General features: G+C 39.6%; 1 protein-coding gene across 14 annotated transcripts in view; it reads left to right on the top strand.

Annotated features, from left to right (window-relative positions):
- Positions 1-20,129, top strand: part of MBNL1 (muscleblind like splicing regulator 1) — a 197,739-nt gene that overhangs the window by 147,671 nt on the left and 29,939 nt on the right. For 10 of the 14 annotated variants that reach the window (XM_039488856.1, XM_039488867.1, XM_039488859.1 and 7 more), the window contains 2 exons: positions 12,358-12,528; positions 13,908-14,000. In XM_039488856.1, coding sequence (XP_039344790.1) covers positions 12,358-12,528; positions 13,908-14,000 — 264 coding nt within the window. The remainder of the gene's footprint in view (positions 1-12,357; positions 12,529-13,907; positions 14,001-20,129) is intronic. The other 4 variants (XM_039488864.1, XM_039488863.1, XM_039488866.1 and 1 more) reach the window with 1 other exon arrangement.

Genomic DNA, 20,129 nt, shown 5'->3' with positions numbered 1-20,129 from the left:
TGTGTCCCAGTGCAGATGAAAGCCATACTTAGGAGAACGTGCATGCAGGACCTTATCTCCCACTGATTTAAGTCAATGGCAAATCTCCCACTGAATTAAGTTAACTGGCTGTTAACAGGCATAAAGTGAAAGACTGATGTGGACATAAGCACTTTTTTTTGTTTCAAGGGCTTAGCATGTCATTGGGTTATAAAATCCACATCTCCTAGGAAGTCTGTTGTGGAGAGAGATGTCAGCTTTTTGGCCAAGTGCCACTTATTGGTGTGAAATGGCATCTCGTAGGAGATTGTTGAATCTCTGTGAGGAAAGAAAATGAAGTGATTTATGATGTTAAAAGAAATGAGTCAATCAATGTCAATATTTCAGTGTTATACAGAAAATATATTTCCTCTTCCAGCCCCCACTCACACTCTTCTTCAATTCTACGTAAGTCAGGCATTTAAACACTAGCAGTTATATAAATATACACAACCTGGGCCTGATCCGAAGCCCAGCCAAATCAATGGGAATCTTTCTATTGACAGTGGGCTTTGGATCAGGACCTTTATCCTGAGAAGTACCAAATGCTCTCAACACAAGTCCCACTCAGTGGGGATTGAGGGAGCACAGTGTCTCTCAAGAGTTACTCAGCCTCTCACAGGATCGGATCCTTAAAGACCAGGGTTACAGCACCTATTGGCCAAGATAATATTCCTGATAAATCAAGGCTCTTACAATGAACTTGCTTTTTGTGGGATGCATACAGTAACCTGCTCCTAAATCATCTGCAACTGTAAACATTCAACAGAAGCAGGCACTCCCTGTGCAGGGAGGTGGGGACGAGTAACGCACTCAGCGATTGACTGGCGACTTGATTTTTCCCTCCCATTTAGCATAATAAAATATACATGACAGTGCCCAGGTATAACATTGTAAATACACGAGGGAAAAGCAATTCTGCAGAGGTATCATAGTATTCTCTTGGACTGGGCAAATGCAAGCCAGCTACTTCTAATCCCAGTCACCTCCTTTTGCCAAGGCTAGACAGTTTAAAATATTGCAGACATAACGCTGCCCTAATTTAATGACACTCAGGCTGGTTGTTTAGCACAGCCTGGGCTTTCAGCCTAAATGTCGTTGATATGATAGCAGGAGAAAAACATCATGTGATAGCCGCCTGTGCTTTCCCCTCTCACTTTCACATTCCAATTTATTAAGATACATTGTTGCCATGGCTGACATTACCATGGTTTACAACATCTCCATATTTTTTATCTCTTGTTTTAATACATATTTATGAATAGTCTGCGTAGAAAGTCTAATTACAATATCAAACATTGCACTATCTTTGTAACACTGTTGTCAGGAGTCAAGCACTTTGAGTGTTGTAAAGTGGTGTTATAATACGGGTAATCTGGTATATGGGAGCCAAATTATATATTGTGATACAGTAGCCTTACGGTTTTATGAAAAATTATGCAGTGATGGTGAAATACCATATTTTGACCAACTAACATATACAACACCTGTGTTTTAACTATATGAGTAATGTAAATTGGCAATAAAATCTGTCTAATTGTTTTGCTTTATATGCTGTTTTTCGGAGTGTCATGTTATCTAGAAGGATCACGACTGCGAGTCCTACCTCAGGGTAGATTGTCAGAAAAGGGCAGACACCCCAAATTAGTGGTATGTCCTGTAATTAGATTTCACCAAGCCAGTAACAAATGTGAATATCTGGATCACTATAACAGTCTTACCATGGAGTCACAGACAGTCCCTCAGATAGAATATCCAGTCTGTCATGCCACCTAGACAAACTGGACTTAGTGATAAATGGTCAATCACACCACATCAGGTTGCTTCCAGGTTCCAGTCCCAAGAGACCAGTCACTTACTCCAGATCAGCTGATAATCTAGATCTTACACCAACAACAATGCCGGTAGCCAGTCCTGGAATAAATTATCTAAAAGTTTATTAACTAGCAATAAGAGAGTTATTTACAGGTTCAAACAAGCAAACACACAAAGGAGTTACCATCTAAAGAGTGACAGAGCTGTAGTGATCTGTCTATTCAATGTGTCTTTCAGGGCAGACCCAAGGGGGAATCCCTTGAGATCTCTAGCTTCAGTTTGGTGTCTCTAGACCTGTCACAGTTCAAACAGCAAAAAAGATGAAAAATCTTCTCATCAACTACTTTTATTTCCCTCTTCCAGCATGGAAAGTGATGAGAGGAAGCCTCCTGCATATACTCCTCCATGGGTGCATTCGGGCCATTAACCATTAATTCCCCATCTGATTTTGATAGTCCTTCTGGATGGTCTGGTAGGGAGGGTCAATTCCCATGCCTCAGTTCACAAGTTCAGAGCAAATATTTTCAAAGAAGTTATAAAGCAAAACGTACATATTTTCTTATAACATGGAATACAAGACATTATAAGTGTGATTAATGCATGCATTTCACAGGCTCTAAATATTAAATACATTCTTATAAGACTAATACCTATTCTGAGCAAAACTAACATATGGGTGAACTGGTCTGGTCTCCAGCTATAAGTTTGTCAGTTCTTAACTAACACCTGCAGCCTGGGCACGAGCTGGCATCTGGCCTGCCAGTGTCACAGCAGCGCTACCAGTATTCCTTAGCATGAATATGTTTGCTAGTTGCCTAACAGTAATTTGACCTCTTCCAAACTCTGAAAAGGATGAAACATGATTAGATATGTTAAATTGCTAATGCACCTGAAATGTGATAGCTCTTCTTTGGAGTAAACATAGCATGGCATCAGTTATAGAAGAGTTGCCCTTCCCTCCTTAATAAATTTCTTTCTTACATTACTTTTAAAAGTCATATTGTAGCATTGTTTTGTATTATTTAATCCCAGATAGTTTAGTTTAGAATAATGACTTCGCATGGAGAGGAAATGTGCAGAAAAAACATGCATATCTGCTCATACACAGATGGTATCCTGAATCAGGAGATGTTCTTTGGTTATTATGGCCAGACCCGCAAGACTTGGTTACAGCCCTAATAGATGAGAACATTTTAGTAATAAACTTCGCCAAGATGCATATATTCTGACTTTTCTCATGCTGCATATTGAAGTACCACTATGCTTGCATTCCAGTAGCAACACCATAAATCAGTTCTTTGCCTGACATCTCTGCTTGTCTGTAACATCTGAGGACAGAAGGAGGGGGAACTCTTTCCTCGTAGCTCCTCATTTACTGTCATCCAAATGCATTTTGTTGGATATTATGGTAATATCCAAATTGAGACTGTTGGAAAACACAGCACCAGTACACTGAGAGTTAGGATTACCACACCTCCGGGTTTTTCCGGACATTGCCTCTTTTTTGAGCCTCTGTCCTCTGTCTGGGCAGATTTTTCAAATAACAGGAAATGTCCAGGGTTTTTGCAGATCAGAGGCTGTGGCTCAGAAAGAGCACCGATTGATCCGCTTCCCAATTGGTCCCTCCCCAGCATCGGCAGTTGATTGGTCCATTCCCCTGCAGCTACAGCTGCCAAATCCCACCCACCCAGGCCTCGGCTCCCAGCCCTAGAGGGGGAGGGGTCCTGCAGGGAGGTGCCAACTAACAGCTTTTGCTGTGTCCTGGGTTTGTGCCAGTTGCCCTGCCACTGTGAGTATCCCCACCAACACTGTCCCCCACCTCCATTAAGTACCTCTCCAGCTCCCCCAATTGTTCCCCCCTCCCACTCCTACGTAGTGTCCTCTTTTGGGGAACCTGAAATATGCTAACCCTACTAAGAGTAGTGACGCCATACATCCCCACTACCACCTCCCCGCTTCCTATCCCCGCATGTCCTCTTAGAGTGCCACAGCCATTTTCATCAGAGAGCTAAATGTTAAGTCTCATTTATATATAACATTCCAGATGGCAGCTATTAGCCTAATTCTTTTCCAGTGACAGTCTTGATTTTAAAAGAAAGGACAAAATGCAGTGTCATTCTCAAGTATCAGAATTGTATCTTGATAATGTATTATATTTTAAATTCTGTAAGTCAGGTTGCACCAACCAGTGTTGTTCTTTGGTTATGTGATTATAAATATAACACAGCCACGTTTGCCTGATGTGTTCTCAGGGCATTTGATGCAAGTTTCCTATGGTGGGGTATGCCAGGCATTTGATGGAGGCCCCAGAGCATTTACTGACTCTCCTTCTCTCTCCTTTGGCATACATCTATCTCTTGCGGGGGGAGGGGAGGGAGATTAAAATTAAAGGGAGCTTGTTTCAAGACACAGAACTGGTTCAGGTGTGTAATGCTCCTAGTGGTGATGCAAGTGCATGAGTACCAACCTCAGGGCAGATCGTTACAAATCAAGGCACAAACCCCTAGTTGGCGTTCTAAACTTGGATTTCACCAATCAACTGCACCAAATGCAAACTCCTCAGGCACATTAGCAGCCTTAACACAGGAGTCACAGACAGCCCCCTTGGGTACTCTAGTCTGTCTTGCCACCCAGGTGAGTATATCTCTGGGATAGATGGCCCTTTACACGAAGAATCACAACAACATTCAGTTTACTCCTGATCTCAAAGGACCAGTAACTTACCCCAGGTCAGTTGCACTTTAGGCCTCACGCCAAAGACAATGCTTGTAGCCAATTCTGTAATAACCTGTATGACAATTTATTAAATAGATAAAGGAAATTAGGGAGTTGTTTAAAGCAAGCAAGATTAAACAAGATTAAAGCAAGCAAGCAAACATAGACAAACCAATGAGTTTACAGTCTAAGGTTTCAAAAGGAAATATAGGTTTCTATAATCAGCAAGCTCTTTTTGACCTTTAGGGATAATCCAGGATAAGCAGCTGGGGATCTCTTGCTTATGCCTAGAAACACCTTTTCCCTGCAGAGTCCAAACAGCATAGAGATACTTCATTCCTTTTGTTTGGGGTTTTTATCCCATCCTGCCATGTGCTTTGAGCTGCAAATTTGGCTGATGGGAGGAGTCCACTTGCATGATTCATCTTAATGGGGAGGAGTACAGAAAAAAATAAGTCTTTAGTTCTTTTGTTGACAATTCCTTAGTCCAGATATAGGGCAGTTTCATTTGTAAGATCCACCTATAGCCTGTCAAGTATTGATGCACTTCCTCTTTTGAAAGGGGAATAACAATTTCTATAGAAGAGCAGCTCTTCACACAAATTAATGTCCCTCTCCTGTCTGGTGATTCATACAGTCACAGAGGCTCACAATACAACTGCTCAAATATTATGTTACAATATGGAACACAAATATTATTACAAGTAAGATTAATGCATGTAGCAACTCATAGTCATTTAATAGAATCTAAACACTAAACTTTTTCTTAGAATGCTAATATTTATTTTATCGCTATTAACCCACAAGTGAGCTGGACAGATTCCGGCTATGTATCTGTCAGTGTCCATCTGGGACATGGGGCCCTTGGCATGAGCTGCCAGCATCACAAGCTGAACCAGTGACATTTCCCTATTTGTAGCTCATCTCTTAAAAATCCCCCATAAAATGGAAGGAGTGAGAAAGAGACAATGAAAATCTATAGGGAAAATAGGAAAGTAGGAGACTAATCTGTGTCCACACTGTATCTGTGAATCACGTTCTTTTTTAGTCTAAAATGGGGTAACTCAAGGAGTGCTCATACTGTAGTTTCACTTTACTCATTTGACAGTAATTAAGTCTGATTTCCACACTGCTTCAGTGTAAAATGTCATCTTTCAGGCAGCTGGTAAAGATCTGTGATTTTTTTCTGTAAGTTGTCAGCAGGGATCATTAATGTGGATTTTAATATAAAAAAGTTAGACCAAACTAAAGATGGTCCAAAGGTGCTGGTTCTTTTACAGAACATTACAACTTATATTAAATTTGATTGGAAAGTCATGTGGTGAAATGAAGTTGGTTTATCTGTGCAAATTTGATTTAAATACCTGTCCATGCTGTCAGTGTGTTGCTAAAAAATCAACCAGGATCAGTCAGTTCTAATGAATCTTTAAAGATTAAGGGCCATATTCCCTCCTGAGCCAAGATAGCTTGGTACAGGAGAGTGGGGGACGGGAGACTTCAGGTTGCTGATTACAGCTACATGATTCTTAAGTTCTCCTGACCCATCTGACAATTATAGCAGCCTAGGGGCTGCTCTATACTTCTGACAGCTGACTATGGTCTCTAAGGAGCAGAGCTTTGTTCCATCACTGGCTCTTCCCCTCCCTCCTTGACATAGCTCTGCCCTGGGGCATTGCAGTTGGCACAGGAGTCAGCCCCACCAGCTTTTATGCCTGTTGGAAGTTCCCATCTGCTAGGAGAATTCTTAGCTTGGTAATCATGGCCAGTGTTACTTAGTGTAAAGGAGCCAGATTGCAAACTAGAATCTGGCCCATAATCATCTGGAAATGTAATCAGTATGCCTTCCCATTAAGACTTTGAGAATTATGCAACTAATCCCCACAAGCACTATCACTTGTTGACTCAGGGGCAGATGTTTGAACGTACTTAGGTGTCTATCATTTATTTCAGTGGGAGTTAGGCACCTAAATACCTTTTTAAAATCTGGCCATTGGACTTCAGACTGAAAGTTGCAGTTATGTGGGGTGATGACATTACTCCGGCTTCAAAGGTTATTTCAGGACTGCTGTAATGTCATAACATCACAGGAGTTGAAGATTAAACAGACCTACTAAACCAATTGCATCCTTTTGCACATGCACAATATATAGTCCTGTGCAGAAGGATGGAATGTATCTGATTTGAGGGCATGTTTTTTTCAGCTATATTTATAGTAATGTTGAAAATTGAGATTTATGTACTCATTTTATGCTTGAAATAACAAGCTAAAATTCAACACTTTTCTGGATTTTTTTTATTTTTATGTTTTTAATGCACCTCCCTCCCCCCACAAATCTCTAGTATTTATTACATAGGATTTGATTATCACATAGTGTCGTAATCTTTATTTGAAATATTAGACTGGGTCCCCGAGATAGTCAGTTTCAAAGTGCTACATTATTTGGTCAGATTACGCACAATATTTCATATCTCGTCTACAATGTAATTGTTGCATTTTTCTCCATTAACTGCACCCTGACTTTATTTTTTTACCTGCTGCTGACATTTGAAGATATATTTGCAAGGGACGAGGACACCCAGCACAGCTTACTATGTATACCATTGGCCTGTTTTTTAAAGTTTTAACAAATCTTTAACTGTTTGAGAGCAGATGTTCTCAGCTAAATTGTCATCTGCCTTAATCCAATCAAACGTATTCTGTCACTTTGACAGGCTAACAAGGAAATCCTTTTATTCATAGTAGAATCACAACGTTACATATAGCCATTAACTCAGACTTCTGCAGTTGCCATTTAACTGTATCACACAATTATGGAAAACAAGGTCTAATGGGCTGATTCTGCTCTGAGTGGACTGACTCAGGTCTGAGTCTTTTGACACAAATGAAGTTAGGTGGCTTTAAAACCAGTATAAGTGATCACAGAATCTGGCCCGATAGCTTTAGACCCTGATTCTAGCCCAGACGCTGCCCTTATACAGTCCCACTGACTCCATTTGTACTCTGGCCAAGTGCAGGGATCTGTGGCCAGCGTGTCTGGCACACCACAAAGATGGGTAAATAAGAATCTCACAAAATCTTCACAATGGCTGGAGATGTACCAAATGCAAACGAGCAAATCAGTTACACTTACATAGTATAGGACAAGAAGCAGGCCAGGCGTGGGCCTCTCGCTCCAAATATGTATGCTCCAGCGATTGTTTATGCCAAAGGAATGAAGCCCCGACTGTGTCCATTAGAGACCAGATCCTCAACTTGTGTAAATTGGCACAGCTTTATTGAAGTCAGTGCAGTTATGGCACTGTATACTAGTGGAGGATCTGGCCTTAAAGCTCTCTTTGTGTGCTTTACCACTCACCCTCCATTTGCCCCTTCTTCTACCTAGCTCTCTATCACCACTGTATCCTGATCTGTAGTGTTGTACTAAAGACCTGCTACAGTGACCTTTTTTGTACATAAAAGTAGAGAAGTGATTATATGAAATTACTTACTGTGAAATTAATTACCTACAAGTGGAGCTCCTTTTCGGCTTGCCTGCCTTCTCCATTCTTAGAGTTATATGTATTCTCACTATCCATCCAGAGTTTCTAGTCAGATTCTAAAGTGGATAATGTAGCTCACTGGATTGGAGTCACCTCCCACCTATAGGAGCCATGCTGCTGGGGAGGAAGGAATCAGAGAAGCAGCTTAGGGCAACCTTTTCTTGGGAATGAGGGTTCCTTTCCCGGGGGATTCCCAGGATGCAAAGGGATAGAAGGCTGCAATACCGTACTCTGCTGCCTTCAAGACTAGTCCAAACCTTCCTGTCTGAGGAGAAAATTGCAAGGAAACTGTAAAATTTAGTTTCTGGGCTTCCCAATCTCTGTCCTGCGACCTTTTTAACCCTTACATCTTTATTTTTCTCAACACTCTGCTAAACTAAAAAAAAAAGATTTAAAACAACATTGAGTCAGACTTTAAACTAATGAAAGAAAGGAGGATTTCATAAAGTGACTCAGCAAAACAAAGCTGACACACTGCAGTCCTCTAGCCTAGCTGCATCACAGCCACAGAGTTCTGTTTAATGCGGCCCATACATTCTGTCTTCTAGATAAAGCCATGTCCTGTTGTCGCATTAGACAGGATTATCTCTAGTTGTCAAAGCTGAATAAGAAATCTCTCGCTTTCCTACCACCCTACCTTGCAATTTCAGATTAGAATTTCTTTTTGGAAGAGGAGAACTTTATTTTCATCACAGTCTTGTTAAATGGCTGTAGTTTTTAGTTAGATACGATATTTGGCCAATCAGATCCTCCTTATGGTGGCTTGGAACATCATGAGGGAATTATGTTACATTTATGCCACAGCATATGCACTGTGTAGATACATACATTCTCTGTGTGAGATCTTCATTGATTAAATGGCTTAGCAAAACAACACTGAAGGAACTTTTTTTGTGGAGGTTGTTAAAGAAAAATGCAGTCCATAAGCCAGATGTAATATTTTGTGTGTGTGTGTGTGTGTGTGTGTGTGTGTGTGTGTGTGTGTGTGTGTGTGTGTGTGTGTGTGTGTGTGTGTATAAATGTTGAATATTAGGAAATATCGGTTTTTGCTATTTAAGGATGAGACATGTTCTTCTATGAGATGGACAGAGAACTCTAAAAAAGTCATAAAAGTCATAAAATTTGATTTCTTCAATTTATTCAAATTTACCCTTGAGTGAATTTAAGAGTTCAGGTACAATAATGGTACATTCTTAATATAGCCTTCCATTCATGTGTTTCAAAAAAGAATAACAAAAGGTATTTTTAATATTAAAGTGTATATTTTGGGGCTGCAAAATGGCCCTGCAAAGTCTGCATTCTCACTGTCTCAGCCGAATCCAATTGCCTTACATAGGGGTAAGTCTAATGGAAATGATGGTGGACTGTGTCCCCCGGATCCACAGGCGGAGGGGATCCTCTGAGGCATGGATTGTCTCCTCCCATCTGGTAAGCAAGGTCAGCCTCCTACAAGGAATGGCCTTCTTTCAGACTTCAGAGAGGGCTCTCTGCTCCTGTGATCTCTGTAAGACTGGGAGGGAAAGAGAAAAAGGGCAAGGACTAGGTAAGCCAGGGGCAGGAGTGTCCCACTCTGTCTCTGTGGACTTTACCTGGAAAAGATAATATAAACTGGGGCTGTATTATCTGGAGCTTGTCTTTAGAGCCACTTCCACAGTCCCCCAAAAGGGGTCCCTAGGGCAGCTGTAGCCGGGGAAAGCCCCTGGGGCAGTGCGGCTCCAAAGAAAACATGCCACGAAGAGTTGCTTTCTCTGCCTACATATGGATGGTCAGGGCCTCCGGCAGATCCCAGAAGATTCATGGGACTTGGGGGCAGGGCCTGTGACTCATTGCAAATGAGGGTAAACCACACACCCCCAGCAGAACAATAAGGGACAAACTCTGTGAGGGGATTCTCACTTAGATTTCCTCCACCTGATCCCCATGCCACAGCTTTTACTGTGGGAAGGGATACTCTGGGGATTTGCTGAGGCTGTATTAACTCCCACCACCATTGTGATCCCTGCTGGGGGTATGGATAGATGCAAAATCGGGAGGTTGGGAGCATAAGTTCTTCTCCCTCCAGACAGGTCCACAGCCCCACATCGTGGAAGTATTTTTGGCTTTCTGTAGCAAGGCATCCTTTCCCTAATATGCCTCAGCCTGTCACAGAACCATCGTCCATGACCTTCTGAGGACTGCTAGCGCAAGAAGCTATATAAATATGTCTCTCAACTTGACCAGCATGATAGTGCTATTGTTTGTTTTGTACCTGCATCTGCATTTTTTCTATTGTACCTGTAATAAATTGGTATATCTGGTTATCCATCCTTGCTCTGGATAAGCAGGATTCAGTAGATTGAATCTTGTAATGGAAACTATATTTCACTCATGGATATGTTCTAAATAATTATAAACAGGTAATCTGAAAAATACATTTTAATGCAGTATTTCTTTAGAGTGACTGCAATGGATACATAACCCCAAAGCGATTTCAAGAATTATGTAAAATCCCATTATCAGACATACTGAATTATTCAAAGATCATTGAAATGCCAATTGGCTCGTTGTGAAAATTAGGTTCATATATGTTGAGCTGCCAAGAGTAGAAAAAGATAGGTAGAAAACAAGGTTTTGTTTTGTTTTTTTACTTAAAAAGAGAGTTCAAATTAGCTTTGTAGTTTTTTTGAGCAAAATTCAGTATAAGGTCAAACTATACTGAGTTAATTTGTTTCCTGAAAAAGCAAAGCCAAGCCAGATAAAAACAGCTTAAATTAGGGCTTTGTTTTTCTGTCTCTGCTCCTGCTTGGATTCATTTCAAAGATTAAGAGAGAAAGCGAAAACTCACAGTTTAAGAGATCTGTTCTCCCAACAAAAGATTATATTCTACTTGTATTTTTGTTTTTTCAGTTGATTTAGTGTCTCAGAGGAAGAACGGGCTTCATTGTTGAAAGTTTAAGAAAGGTTATTGCATAGGGCTTTTCATATTGCTAATGAATGATGATGTTTTCTAATCTCAGTCATATGAATACAATCTTAAAAATCATACTTCTCTCTGGTAATGTTTTATCTACTGTTGTGATATGTGCTGTTACAAAAATTTCTATAACAGAGATTTACTGAGGGAAATTGTTTTTCCTGCTTTTCAGTGTGTTTACTTTGTGCATTTGGCAGCATTTTGTGTATACTCAGTTTTACTCTTTCTCCTGTATATTTAGGAAAGCCAGCATTTTCCAACGTGATTTTAGGTGCCGCCTTTTTGGATGCCCAATTCTGGAAACCTTCGGGCTAGTTTTTAGAGTGTAGCTCTTGCACAGTTTCAGTGACTTCAGCTGGAGCCGTGAGTGCTTACCACTCCCAAAAATGAGGCCTCGTAGTTTCACAAGCTGGGACCCCAGATTTTAAGGAAGGCACCCAAAAATCAGAGGTCACTTTTGAAAACATTTTCTGAAGTAATTTTCCTTTGTTATGTGTGGGGTCTTTCAAACAGCACCAGGGAAGAGAGAAACAGTTCTGAAATAACAGGCAAATTTGTCTTCTTGGGTGGGGGACTCTGGGGTAGGTGATGTACCTGAAATTACTTCTATCTCATTTTTTAAAAAAATGTAACTGAAGTTCACATTTATGCATCCTTTTAATCCAGACAAAATTAGCATGTCCAATTTATTGTATAGAACATGCATATTACTGCCACAGTTGGTTTCGGCCTCTCATAGGCCACTTCCAAAAAAAAAAAAGTATTTTATATGATAACCTTTTCCCAGGAGTGCCATGTTGTAGTTATAATCAGAGCTGTAGAACTGTATTGGTTTGCAGTGTTAGTTCCCTAGTAATATCACTACCCTTGAATGCTAGTCTAACCTTTCATTGCTTCCTATTCCCCTTATTGTAATGCAAACAGATCAGTCTTTAGCATGTTGAGAATAGTATTTGTACATTCTTGGGCTCACTTTTAAAGTTGGACTGTACTCCAGTAGTTGGCTAGGGTATTTTTAATTGAAAAAGATTTTGTAACCACAGAAAACAGTTACGTTTTCTTTTCAAGGAAACAGCATTTTGCTCACTTTTAGCAACAGTAGTTCTCTGGGGACATGCTGTAAAAGCATATAGTTTAGTGATACTACTTTAATGCTATCATTCTTTATTTGTTGCTCATATAAATATTTGGTTATCCATAGAATTACCTGTCTTTTTCTCCCTAGATCTTTGATTTCTTTTGTTTGGTGACATAATGAAGGTAGATATTCCTGTGGCTGTTTTAACACCAGTTATGCTCATTTCTCCTGTGTGTAGGGTCGATGCTCAAGAGAGAACTGCAAATATCTTCACCCACCCCCACACTTAAAAACGCAGTTGGAGATAAATGGACGCAATAACCTGATTCAGCAGAAGAACATGGCCATGCTGGCCCAGCAAATGCAACTAGCCAATGCCATGATGCCTGGTGCCCCATTACAACCTGTGGTAAGCATGTTTCCAACTCTTATTTATCAACAGGGCAACATAGTGAAGAGCCACTGATAATTATAAAACAAGTTATTGCAAATAGACTAAGACTGATGATATAAGATAGCCAGTATCAGATATCTAGTAAGAATTCCAGTAAAATTTGGCATCAACCACTAAATGATGGAGAAATCAAATACAATAAAATGCCTTTCTGTAACCATTCACAGTGCTTTATTTTACCTTGTATGAACTGTACTTGGAATAATATTATTTCTTGTTTTGTTGATTTAATTATGTTAATTTTAATTTGAAAAAATGTATGTCCATCCAGAGTGCCAGCAAAATAGATTTCCTTTGCACAGTTCATATGCTGTAGGAATTTTAAAATTACTACATGTTCACAGTACGCTGTTAGACAAAGTTCAAAGCTGGCGGTTTGACCTGTGTGTTTAATATAAATTTGATGTGCAAGGTCAACACATCAGGCTTGTCAGGCAGAAGGATCAGTAAATTAATCCCATTTTTTTAAATGTGACTAATAAGGAAAACCTATCAGAAATCTATTCTCTGGTTACAACATGCCCTAATCATTAATACATATTGCCTGTCCTACTTTTCTGATACCTTGCTTAATATGCACATGTCAGTGTATCATGTAAACTGGTCTCCAAGGGGATGAGTTAGTTTGTGTTACTGCAATGATCCACAGCTCAGTGTATATAAATATGACTGTCATCAGCCAACTATATACATATGCAGTTGGGAGTTGAACACACAGTGCAGGACACATTGCTGATATAATTCCACTAAAGTCAGTTGAGTTAAACTGAGGATAAATTTGGCCCCCAATCCTTCAGGTCCAAGCCACTAACTCAGTTACTGGAGGGTACCAATAAAGATGAACAGGACTCGTGTGTTCTATGCAAAAAAGTACATAAGGCAGGCCATTGCACTGCCAGCTGCAGGAGTTCTTTTATTTAATACATAGGGATGGAGGGAGGTAAAGTGATAGCCTATGAGAAGTGAATGGCTGGAAAACCCTACATCTGCACTTTCCCCTGTTTGTTCCCCAAGCATCCTGTCTTCGTTGTGGGTAACTTGATGAAATAGAATTCACCCTTGGATACCTTCCTTTTGCCTGCTTCCCTAGCAGACTGCATTCATAATTTGTGATTTTCTTTTTAACTTGGTTTTTATTTTAAAATAATGTAGTAGTAATTTAAAATTCCTAAATGTAAAAGTAGAGACATTGCAAAAATCAGAGCAGTAGCAAGAACTATCATAGTTGTGTAAAACAGTTGCAAGGTCCCATGCTTGCTGGTTTTAAAAATATCAGTCATTTTTTTAAACATATTTTAATTAGTTAACTCAATACAATTATTATTCTCTCATAGAACTATATGCCTCAGTCATTCCAAAAAAGAGGGGGGGAGGGATCTCCATATTACATCGACATTGATACCAATTATCAATACCATACGTTCAAGGTGAGAAAATATTCCATTTTAATTTTTGCTGTGTTGTGATAGGCCTTTCTTCAAATTAAAAGTAGTACTAGTTAAAGCAAGGAAATTAAGTAGACTGACAGCATACTAACTACAGAATGTTAAGGTACCATACTAACCGTGGAGATGACATAATGCTATCAAAGTATAACCCAGATAGTACTCTAAAATGTAGGCCTACCAAAGGCCTCGACCTGTGAGTTGGTGCACTCTGTCTTATGCCTGTTTTCTAATATGAAATAATCTCATTCTTTGTACCAGTCAAATAGCTCAAATGAAGAATATGTTTTGTGGGTTATATCTTCAAAATAGCCCCAAACTGGTCATCCAAGTTTTTGAACATCCAAAACCATAGATGTATTTGTGCAAATCCAAGTTTTGGACCATGCAAGAACTTGACTGTGCAAGTTTAGGATGGTGCTTTGGCAAAATATTGTCCATAACACATAATTTATTTGTATAATGCAGTATAACCAAACACAGCTTTGCTTTGCACATACTGTACTAATATATAGATGCTATAGCTAAGCTACAGTGACATTTCTATTTTAAAACAATACTAGAACAATAATTTTCTGCAAGATAAACAAATGGAAGTAACATTTACTTTAATATTAAAGTTGGTAGGTCAAATTCTGCCTTTTCTTACATCCATGCAGTACCCAAATTGGGAGCAGAATTTTGGTCAATGTATTTTAAAGCATAGCACAAAGGCTTCTGTTTGTGTTCCAATAAGCCCTTTATATTAAGGGACAAAACTCTTACATGTGCAATTTTTGTATGCAATCACTTGAGTGCAAAAACAATAGAATTTATTTTTTCAAAAGCCATGTGCATTCAATATGTGCATGTACAATAGGGGTTTTTGGTGCACCAGCGATATTGTCTGCAAATGGATGTCACTGTAATAATCTGGCCCTAAAATTGTTTAATGATTTCCTGAGCATAATTGAAACAGATGTTATTACAGAGTATTGCAGGAAAAATATATATATGATCCCATTTGACTCTGGTTCTTTTGCCTTGTGTTCTGTTTACTAAAAATCAATAACATATGATTTAACCAAAGCAAAATGAACTAATTTAGCAAAGAACCTGAAGTGAGGAAGTAAAGTGATAGGATCAATTCAAAAACCATACTTCTGTTTGACAAACATTTTAAATTATTTTTTATATCAGTAATGGCCATGAATACTGTAACTGGAAGAGATTAGAGAAAAAATATTTTCTCTCTTTTTTTTCCTGTTCATTTAATTTATTCTTTTGTCAGCCTGTATGTATAATCTATTTCCTGTGATATAGTCAGTTTCCCCAAGGTGAAGAGATTTAAATCAAGGTAATTTAAATCATTTATATCACATGATTTTTAAAAATCATTGATTAAAATCAGGCTGAGGTTTTATAAAATATTGAAAATGAATTGACTCTGTAAACACTTAAGTATAAAACTATACTTAAAGTATATAACTCTATTCCCATCAGTTTCACGTGCTTAAAGTTAAATATGTGCATAAGTATCTAAAGCACCAGGAGCTAAAATTATAGTTTTTAATAAAACTTTTCTCAAAGTGCCATAAAATCTTTGTCACTTCAAAACAAAACTGCTTCAGGGCTATCAGTGAAAAGTTATTTAGATTTTCTGTACATTAACAGTTATTGTGAACTTTTTATACACACAGGCCTGCATTTTCAAAATAGCAGACTTAAATTGGACTCCTAAACCCACATTTAGGCAATTATGTGTGGATTTTCAAAAGCACCTAGGTGACACAGGAGCACAAGTTTCATTGACTTCAAACTAAAAACTCTGATGGAGGAGTATATCCTGGTCGAAGCACTTCAGCTTTCTTGACTGGTGGAAGTTCAGTATCTTGGAAGGTGGTGTTGGTTACAAATATAGCATGGGCTATTGCTTATCAGTTTTGTATTTGAGTTTGTGTTGTTCTCACAACAAGGATGTTAATGAGGCCCTGGACTTGTCTTTTTCAGCACAGATGAGCATTTAAGTATGAAAAACATTTAAATAAAAAAGTAGGACAATGGGTAGAGCCCTGCAAATCCACAGATATCTACTTAATATCCGTGGCCCATTTTTTGTGGATTGGATGCAGATACGAGTTTTATATCTGTGCAGGGCTTGAAAGATGGGATCATAAAACCACAAAAATTGGCAGGGGATTTAGGGACAGATACTGAAATTTCATTTATGAAATGACTAGATTTCAAGTTGATGCACCTCTTCAATGTATAAAACAAAACTAAAATACCACATCAGCTTAACATTCCCGATCTTAAATTCCTGAGCCTTCCAATTCAGCCTCTTCTCCCGATTCTGCTTATTTGCATTTTCTAGAAACTTTTGCTGCCTGATGGATAGAGCTGGGCTGTAAATGGTTTCTGACAGTTCAGAATGTTTTTCAGTTCTCCACACCCTGCAGTTGCCAATAACCTGGTAGTTGTTAGAGCATTCACCTGGGATGTGGAAGACCTGAGTTCAGATCCCTCCTCTAAATCAGGTAGAGTACAGATTTGAACTCAGGTCTTCTCCAATCCTGGTGAGTACCTTAGCCCCTAGGCTACTGGCTACTCCAGAATGGGTAAAGGCTTGTATGTATGTTTTCACTCTCTCTTATATATTTTGACCAGAAATTCCCATGAAGGACCCGAGAGAGCTTTCTTGATGAAAGTTTCAAATCTGGAACATTCCCAAGATCAGTTTCGGAATCAGCATATTCTGATAAAAAAAAAAATCTTATGTCAAAAAATTCCCCACCAGCTCTACTCCTGAATTTCTTAAAAGTATAATAAACATGGAAGAGATATTCTGAAAATACTGTCACTTTAACATCCTTCCCCACCCTAATGCAAAATGCACACATTTATGGAGAGCGCTCAGAGCAAGCAGAGGGTCAGAAGGGCATGCTGAGTGCTGAAGCAACGGTTCAACAGTGCTGAAGCATTGTCTGTCCAATAGCAGTATTTATGCACTGCTACCCCTCTACTGGTGGCAAAGAGAAAGGTAAATTCAAATCTGCATTTGGGCATGTGTCAACTTTTAATAGTTTTTCTTGGCAGGCAGGGAGGTGGGTAGGATTGAGCCAGTGAGCAGGTGACCACATCCATCGGGCTTGAGAACTTGAATCCTATACAGGCTAATTCCAGGCCCTGATATAATGCAAACATTTTGGAGAGTGGGAAAGAGAAGAGGGGATATAAGCTTCTCCAAGCCCTAAGCAGTGTTTATCCTTAGCCTCTGAGTCCATCTCCTCTGTTTCTTCATTGTGTTGATGGCCAGTCCTTAAAGCTTACATAACATTTGAGGGAAGTCTAGCAGGATACAACAGGTTCCGTCCCATCTCATGAAAAACAACATTTTAAAGTGACAAAATTATTCTCGTGTTTAAGCCATGTTAGAGTATAATCCAGGAAGATACCTATTTTTGTACTCTGAATGTCAAGACGGTCTGCAGTACATGGGATAGTTTTAGAACACTAACGGGGTCACATAGCTGAGGAGAAATCCAGGACACAGTCCTCCAAGATGGGTCATCATGCGGGGGTGGGGGGGAGGAGTTTAGCTACTGTAAAATTCATGTCCTACAGATAATATCTGTGCAAAGTGAGTAAAAAGTATTATTAAAATTAGTGCCTAGAAGCTCCAGGCAGGATTGAAGTCCCATTTTGACAGACACTGTACAAATACATAGGTGACACAGTCCTTGACCTGAGGCGCTTACAGTCTAACTATGGGTACATCTATACTACCCCCTGGATTGGCGGGTAGTGTTCGATGTATCGTGGATCGATTTATCGCGTCTCTTGTCTAGACACGATAAATCAATCCCCGAATCGACTCCCGTACTCCACAGCAGGAAGAGTAAGTGGAGTCAACAGGGGAGCTGAGGACGGCCAGGTAAGTTGAACTAAGATACTTCGACTTCAGCTACGTGAGTAGTGTAGCTGAAGTTGCGTATCTTAGTTCAACCCTCCCCGCTAGTGTAGCCCAGACCTATGTCTAAAACACTGCTGTTTTGACTTGCTTACATTTTACATGGGTAAAGTATGTGGCTACACAAGGCTCAACACAGTGGAGAATCAGAAAGAACCACATCTGCAAACCCTACAGATACATACTAATTCTTCTTTCAGCTTTGTCGAGGCATCCTCCTTGTACTTATCAGGATTGCCTCAGATTCTTAAATTATTGATTTGTGCTTATGAACCAGGCAGAGCCTCAGCCCACTAGTGCTACCAGTGCTGGGAACAAATTTTGCTTCCAGTGAAGTTTCAGTGGGAGCAAGTTTGTGCTGCCAACACCCTGATATTGTGTATGGCTTTCTCGGTGACTTGAAGGTCCACTGTTTATACACTGCCAGAAAGTTGTGTCCCTTGATTTAACTATAATTGTCAGCCAACAGTGCATTTTATAAAGCTGCCTGGGAATTTATTCTGAGCTGTGAAACAGTGTGAAGTTTGACTAATGGAGCTCTCTTTCGTTGATGTAGCCACAAGGGAAGTCTTCAACAGAATGTGCCAGCACCTTTACTTTCTGAGGCTTGTTGATTAAAGAAATCCCCTTTTTGTTTAAGTAATAACCTAATATTGCAGGCGCAGGTAGCAGCTACTGAAAGCTATATTATAAGTTGCCGGTCTCATAACTGTCTCAGATTCCCTTTTTATGAAAATTACCATGTTTGGTTTCATTGCAGAGGTGTTGAGGGTTTTTGTATTGGTTTTTGTTTTTATGTTGAAAAGTGAGCCAGTTCAGCCGATTCTGAATTATTCTAGCTTGAGAACACATTTTGTATGTGTTCTGATCAAAACTGGCAATTTTGTATGTGTATATTAGAAGGTTTCAGAACTCTTTATTAACATGGGTTAAGGACATGTTTATTAAGGGACATTGTATTAAAGCCTGTAACATTTGCAAGCTGAATAGGGTTCAAGGAACCCAGTGAGTTGCAGACAGTTGTATTGGAGCGTGTTGAATTACAAATGAGTTTATCGTACCTACAGATCCTGGATTTTATTGGCATAAATAAACTCAAATCAAATAGTTCTATGCTTTATTTATTTATTTTTGCTTTGAGGATCCAAGGAAATTAAATGTAAAAATAAAAAAAATAGAAATAACTAAGTACCAAGGTTGGAAAAATTAAGCTCTCAAAAGTCATGAAATTCCCAAAGTAAAGGTTATTCATACAATGCTAATGCAGCCTCATTATCCGGCTTCACCAGAAGGAGGGCAGGAGACACTGGATGTGGTTTAATTAGGCCGCAACTTTATTAACAACTGTCTGGGGGTACCCAATAGATAAAAGTTTTTCAGTGCAGATGACTCCATGATCATTTCAATAGCTACCCAGGGGTTCTGTCCGCCACCCTCCCCGTCCATCCTGCTCCCCAGCCAACCAGCGGCTGGGACCTTATCCTCCCCCACACCTTGACTGAGGGTAAAGAGATGGTCTGTAATGGAAGGGTGACTGGCTCCCTACTATTGAAGCCAAGAACCCGCAATGTTTCCATTCCTTTAACAAACACCTCCTTTTAAAACCCTTATCAAATCATTTCTCCGACCATTGTGTTCCTTCCCTACAAGCCCGCCCAGCTTGCACCTATGTACTTTCCCCGCTCTTCCAGCTCCCTGGGGGGAGGAGGGGAAGATGAGTCAACATCCTCATGCTGACCTGATCTGTGTCTGCAGCAGCTTCCGTGCCTCTGCCCTTAAAGAGATACATAACTTCCCCTGACAGGCTAGACAAGGCCCCCCCGGCTTGAGGTGCGGTGTGGTCATTGCCAGATTTTGAAACATGTTGTGGGTGCAAATAGTTGCAGGAAATAGTTTGTCCCTGCTATTATTTGTATGAACAATTTCTGTTGCTCGAATATCTATCTACAAGACATATAGGCACAATGAGGTGTTTAGATATCTGGGCAAAATTGCTGTTTGAAGCCACAAAATTAGATGCATAAAGAGAGAGACCCAGTTCTGCCTGAAAATCAAGTCTTCCTGTTTTCCTTGTTCACTGTAAACCTTAATGTATTTATTGTTTGCTTTAATGTAAGAGATTATTAAGATATATGGGATATGTAGTGAGACCAATTTATCCT

The sequence above is a fragment of the Mauremys reevesii genome, linkage group 9 (genome assembly GCF_016161935.1).
Source record: "Mauremys reevesii isolate NIE-2019 linkage group 9, ASM1616193v1, whole genome shotgun sequence".
In the NCBI taxonomy this organism is placed as follows: Eukaryota; Metazoa; Chordata; order Testudines; family Geoemydidae; genus Mauremys; species Mauremys reevesii.
Note: the sequence above shows the minus strand (reverse complement) of the source record. Positions and strands in the feature narration are given on the sequence as shown.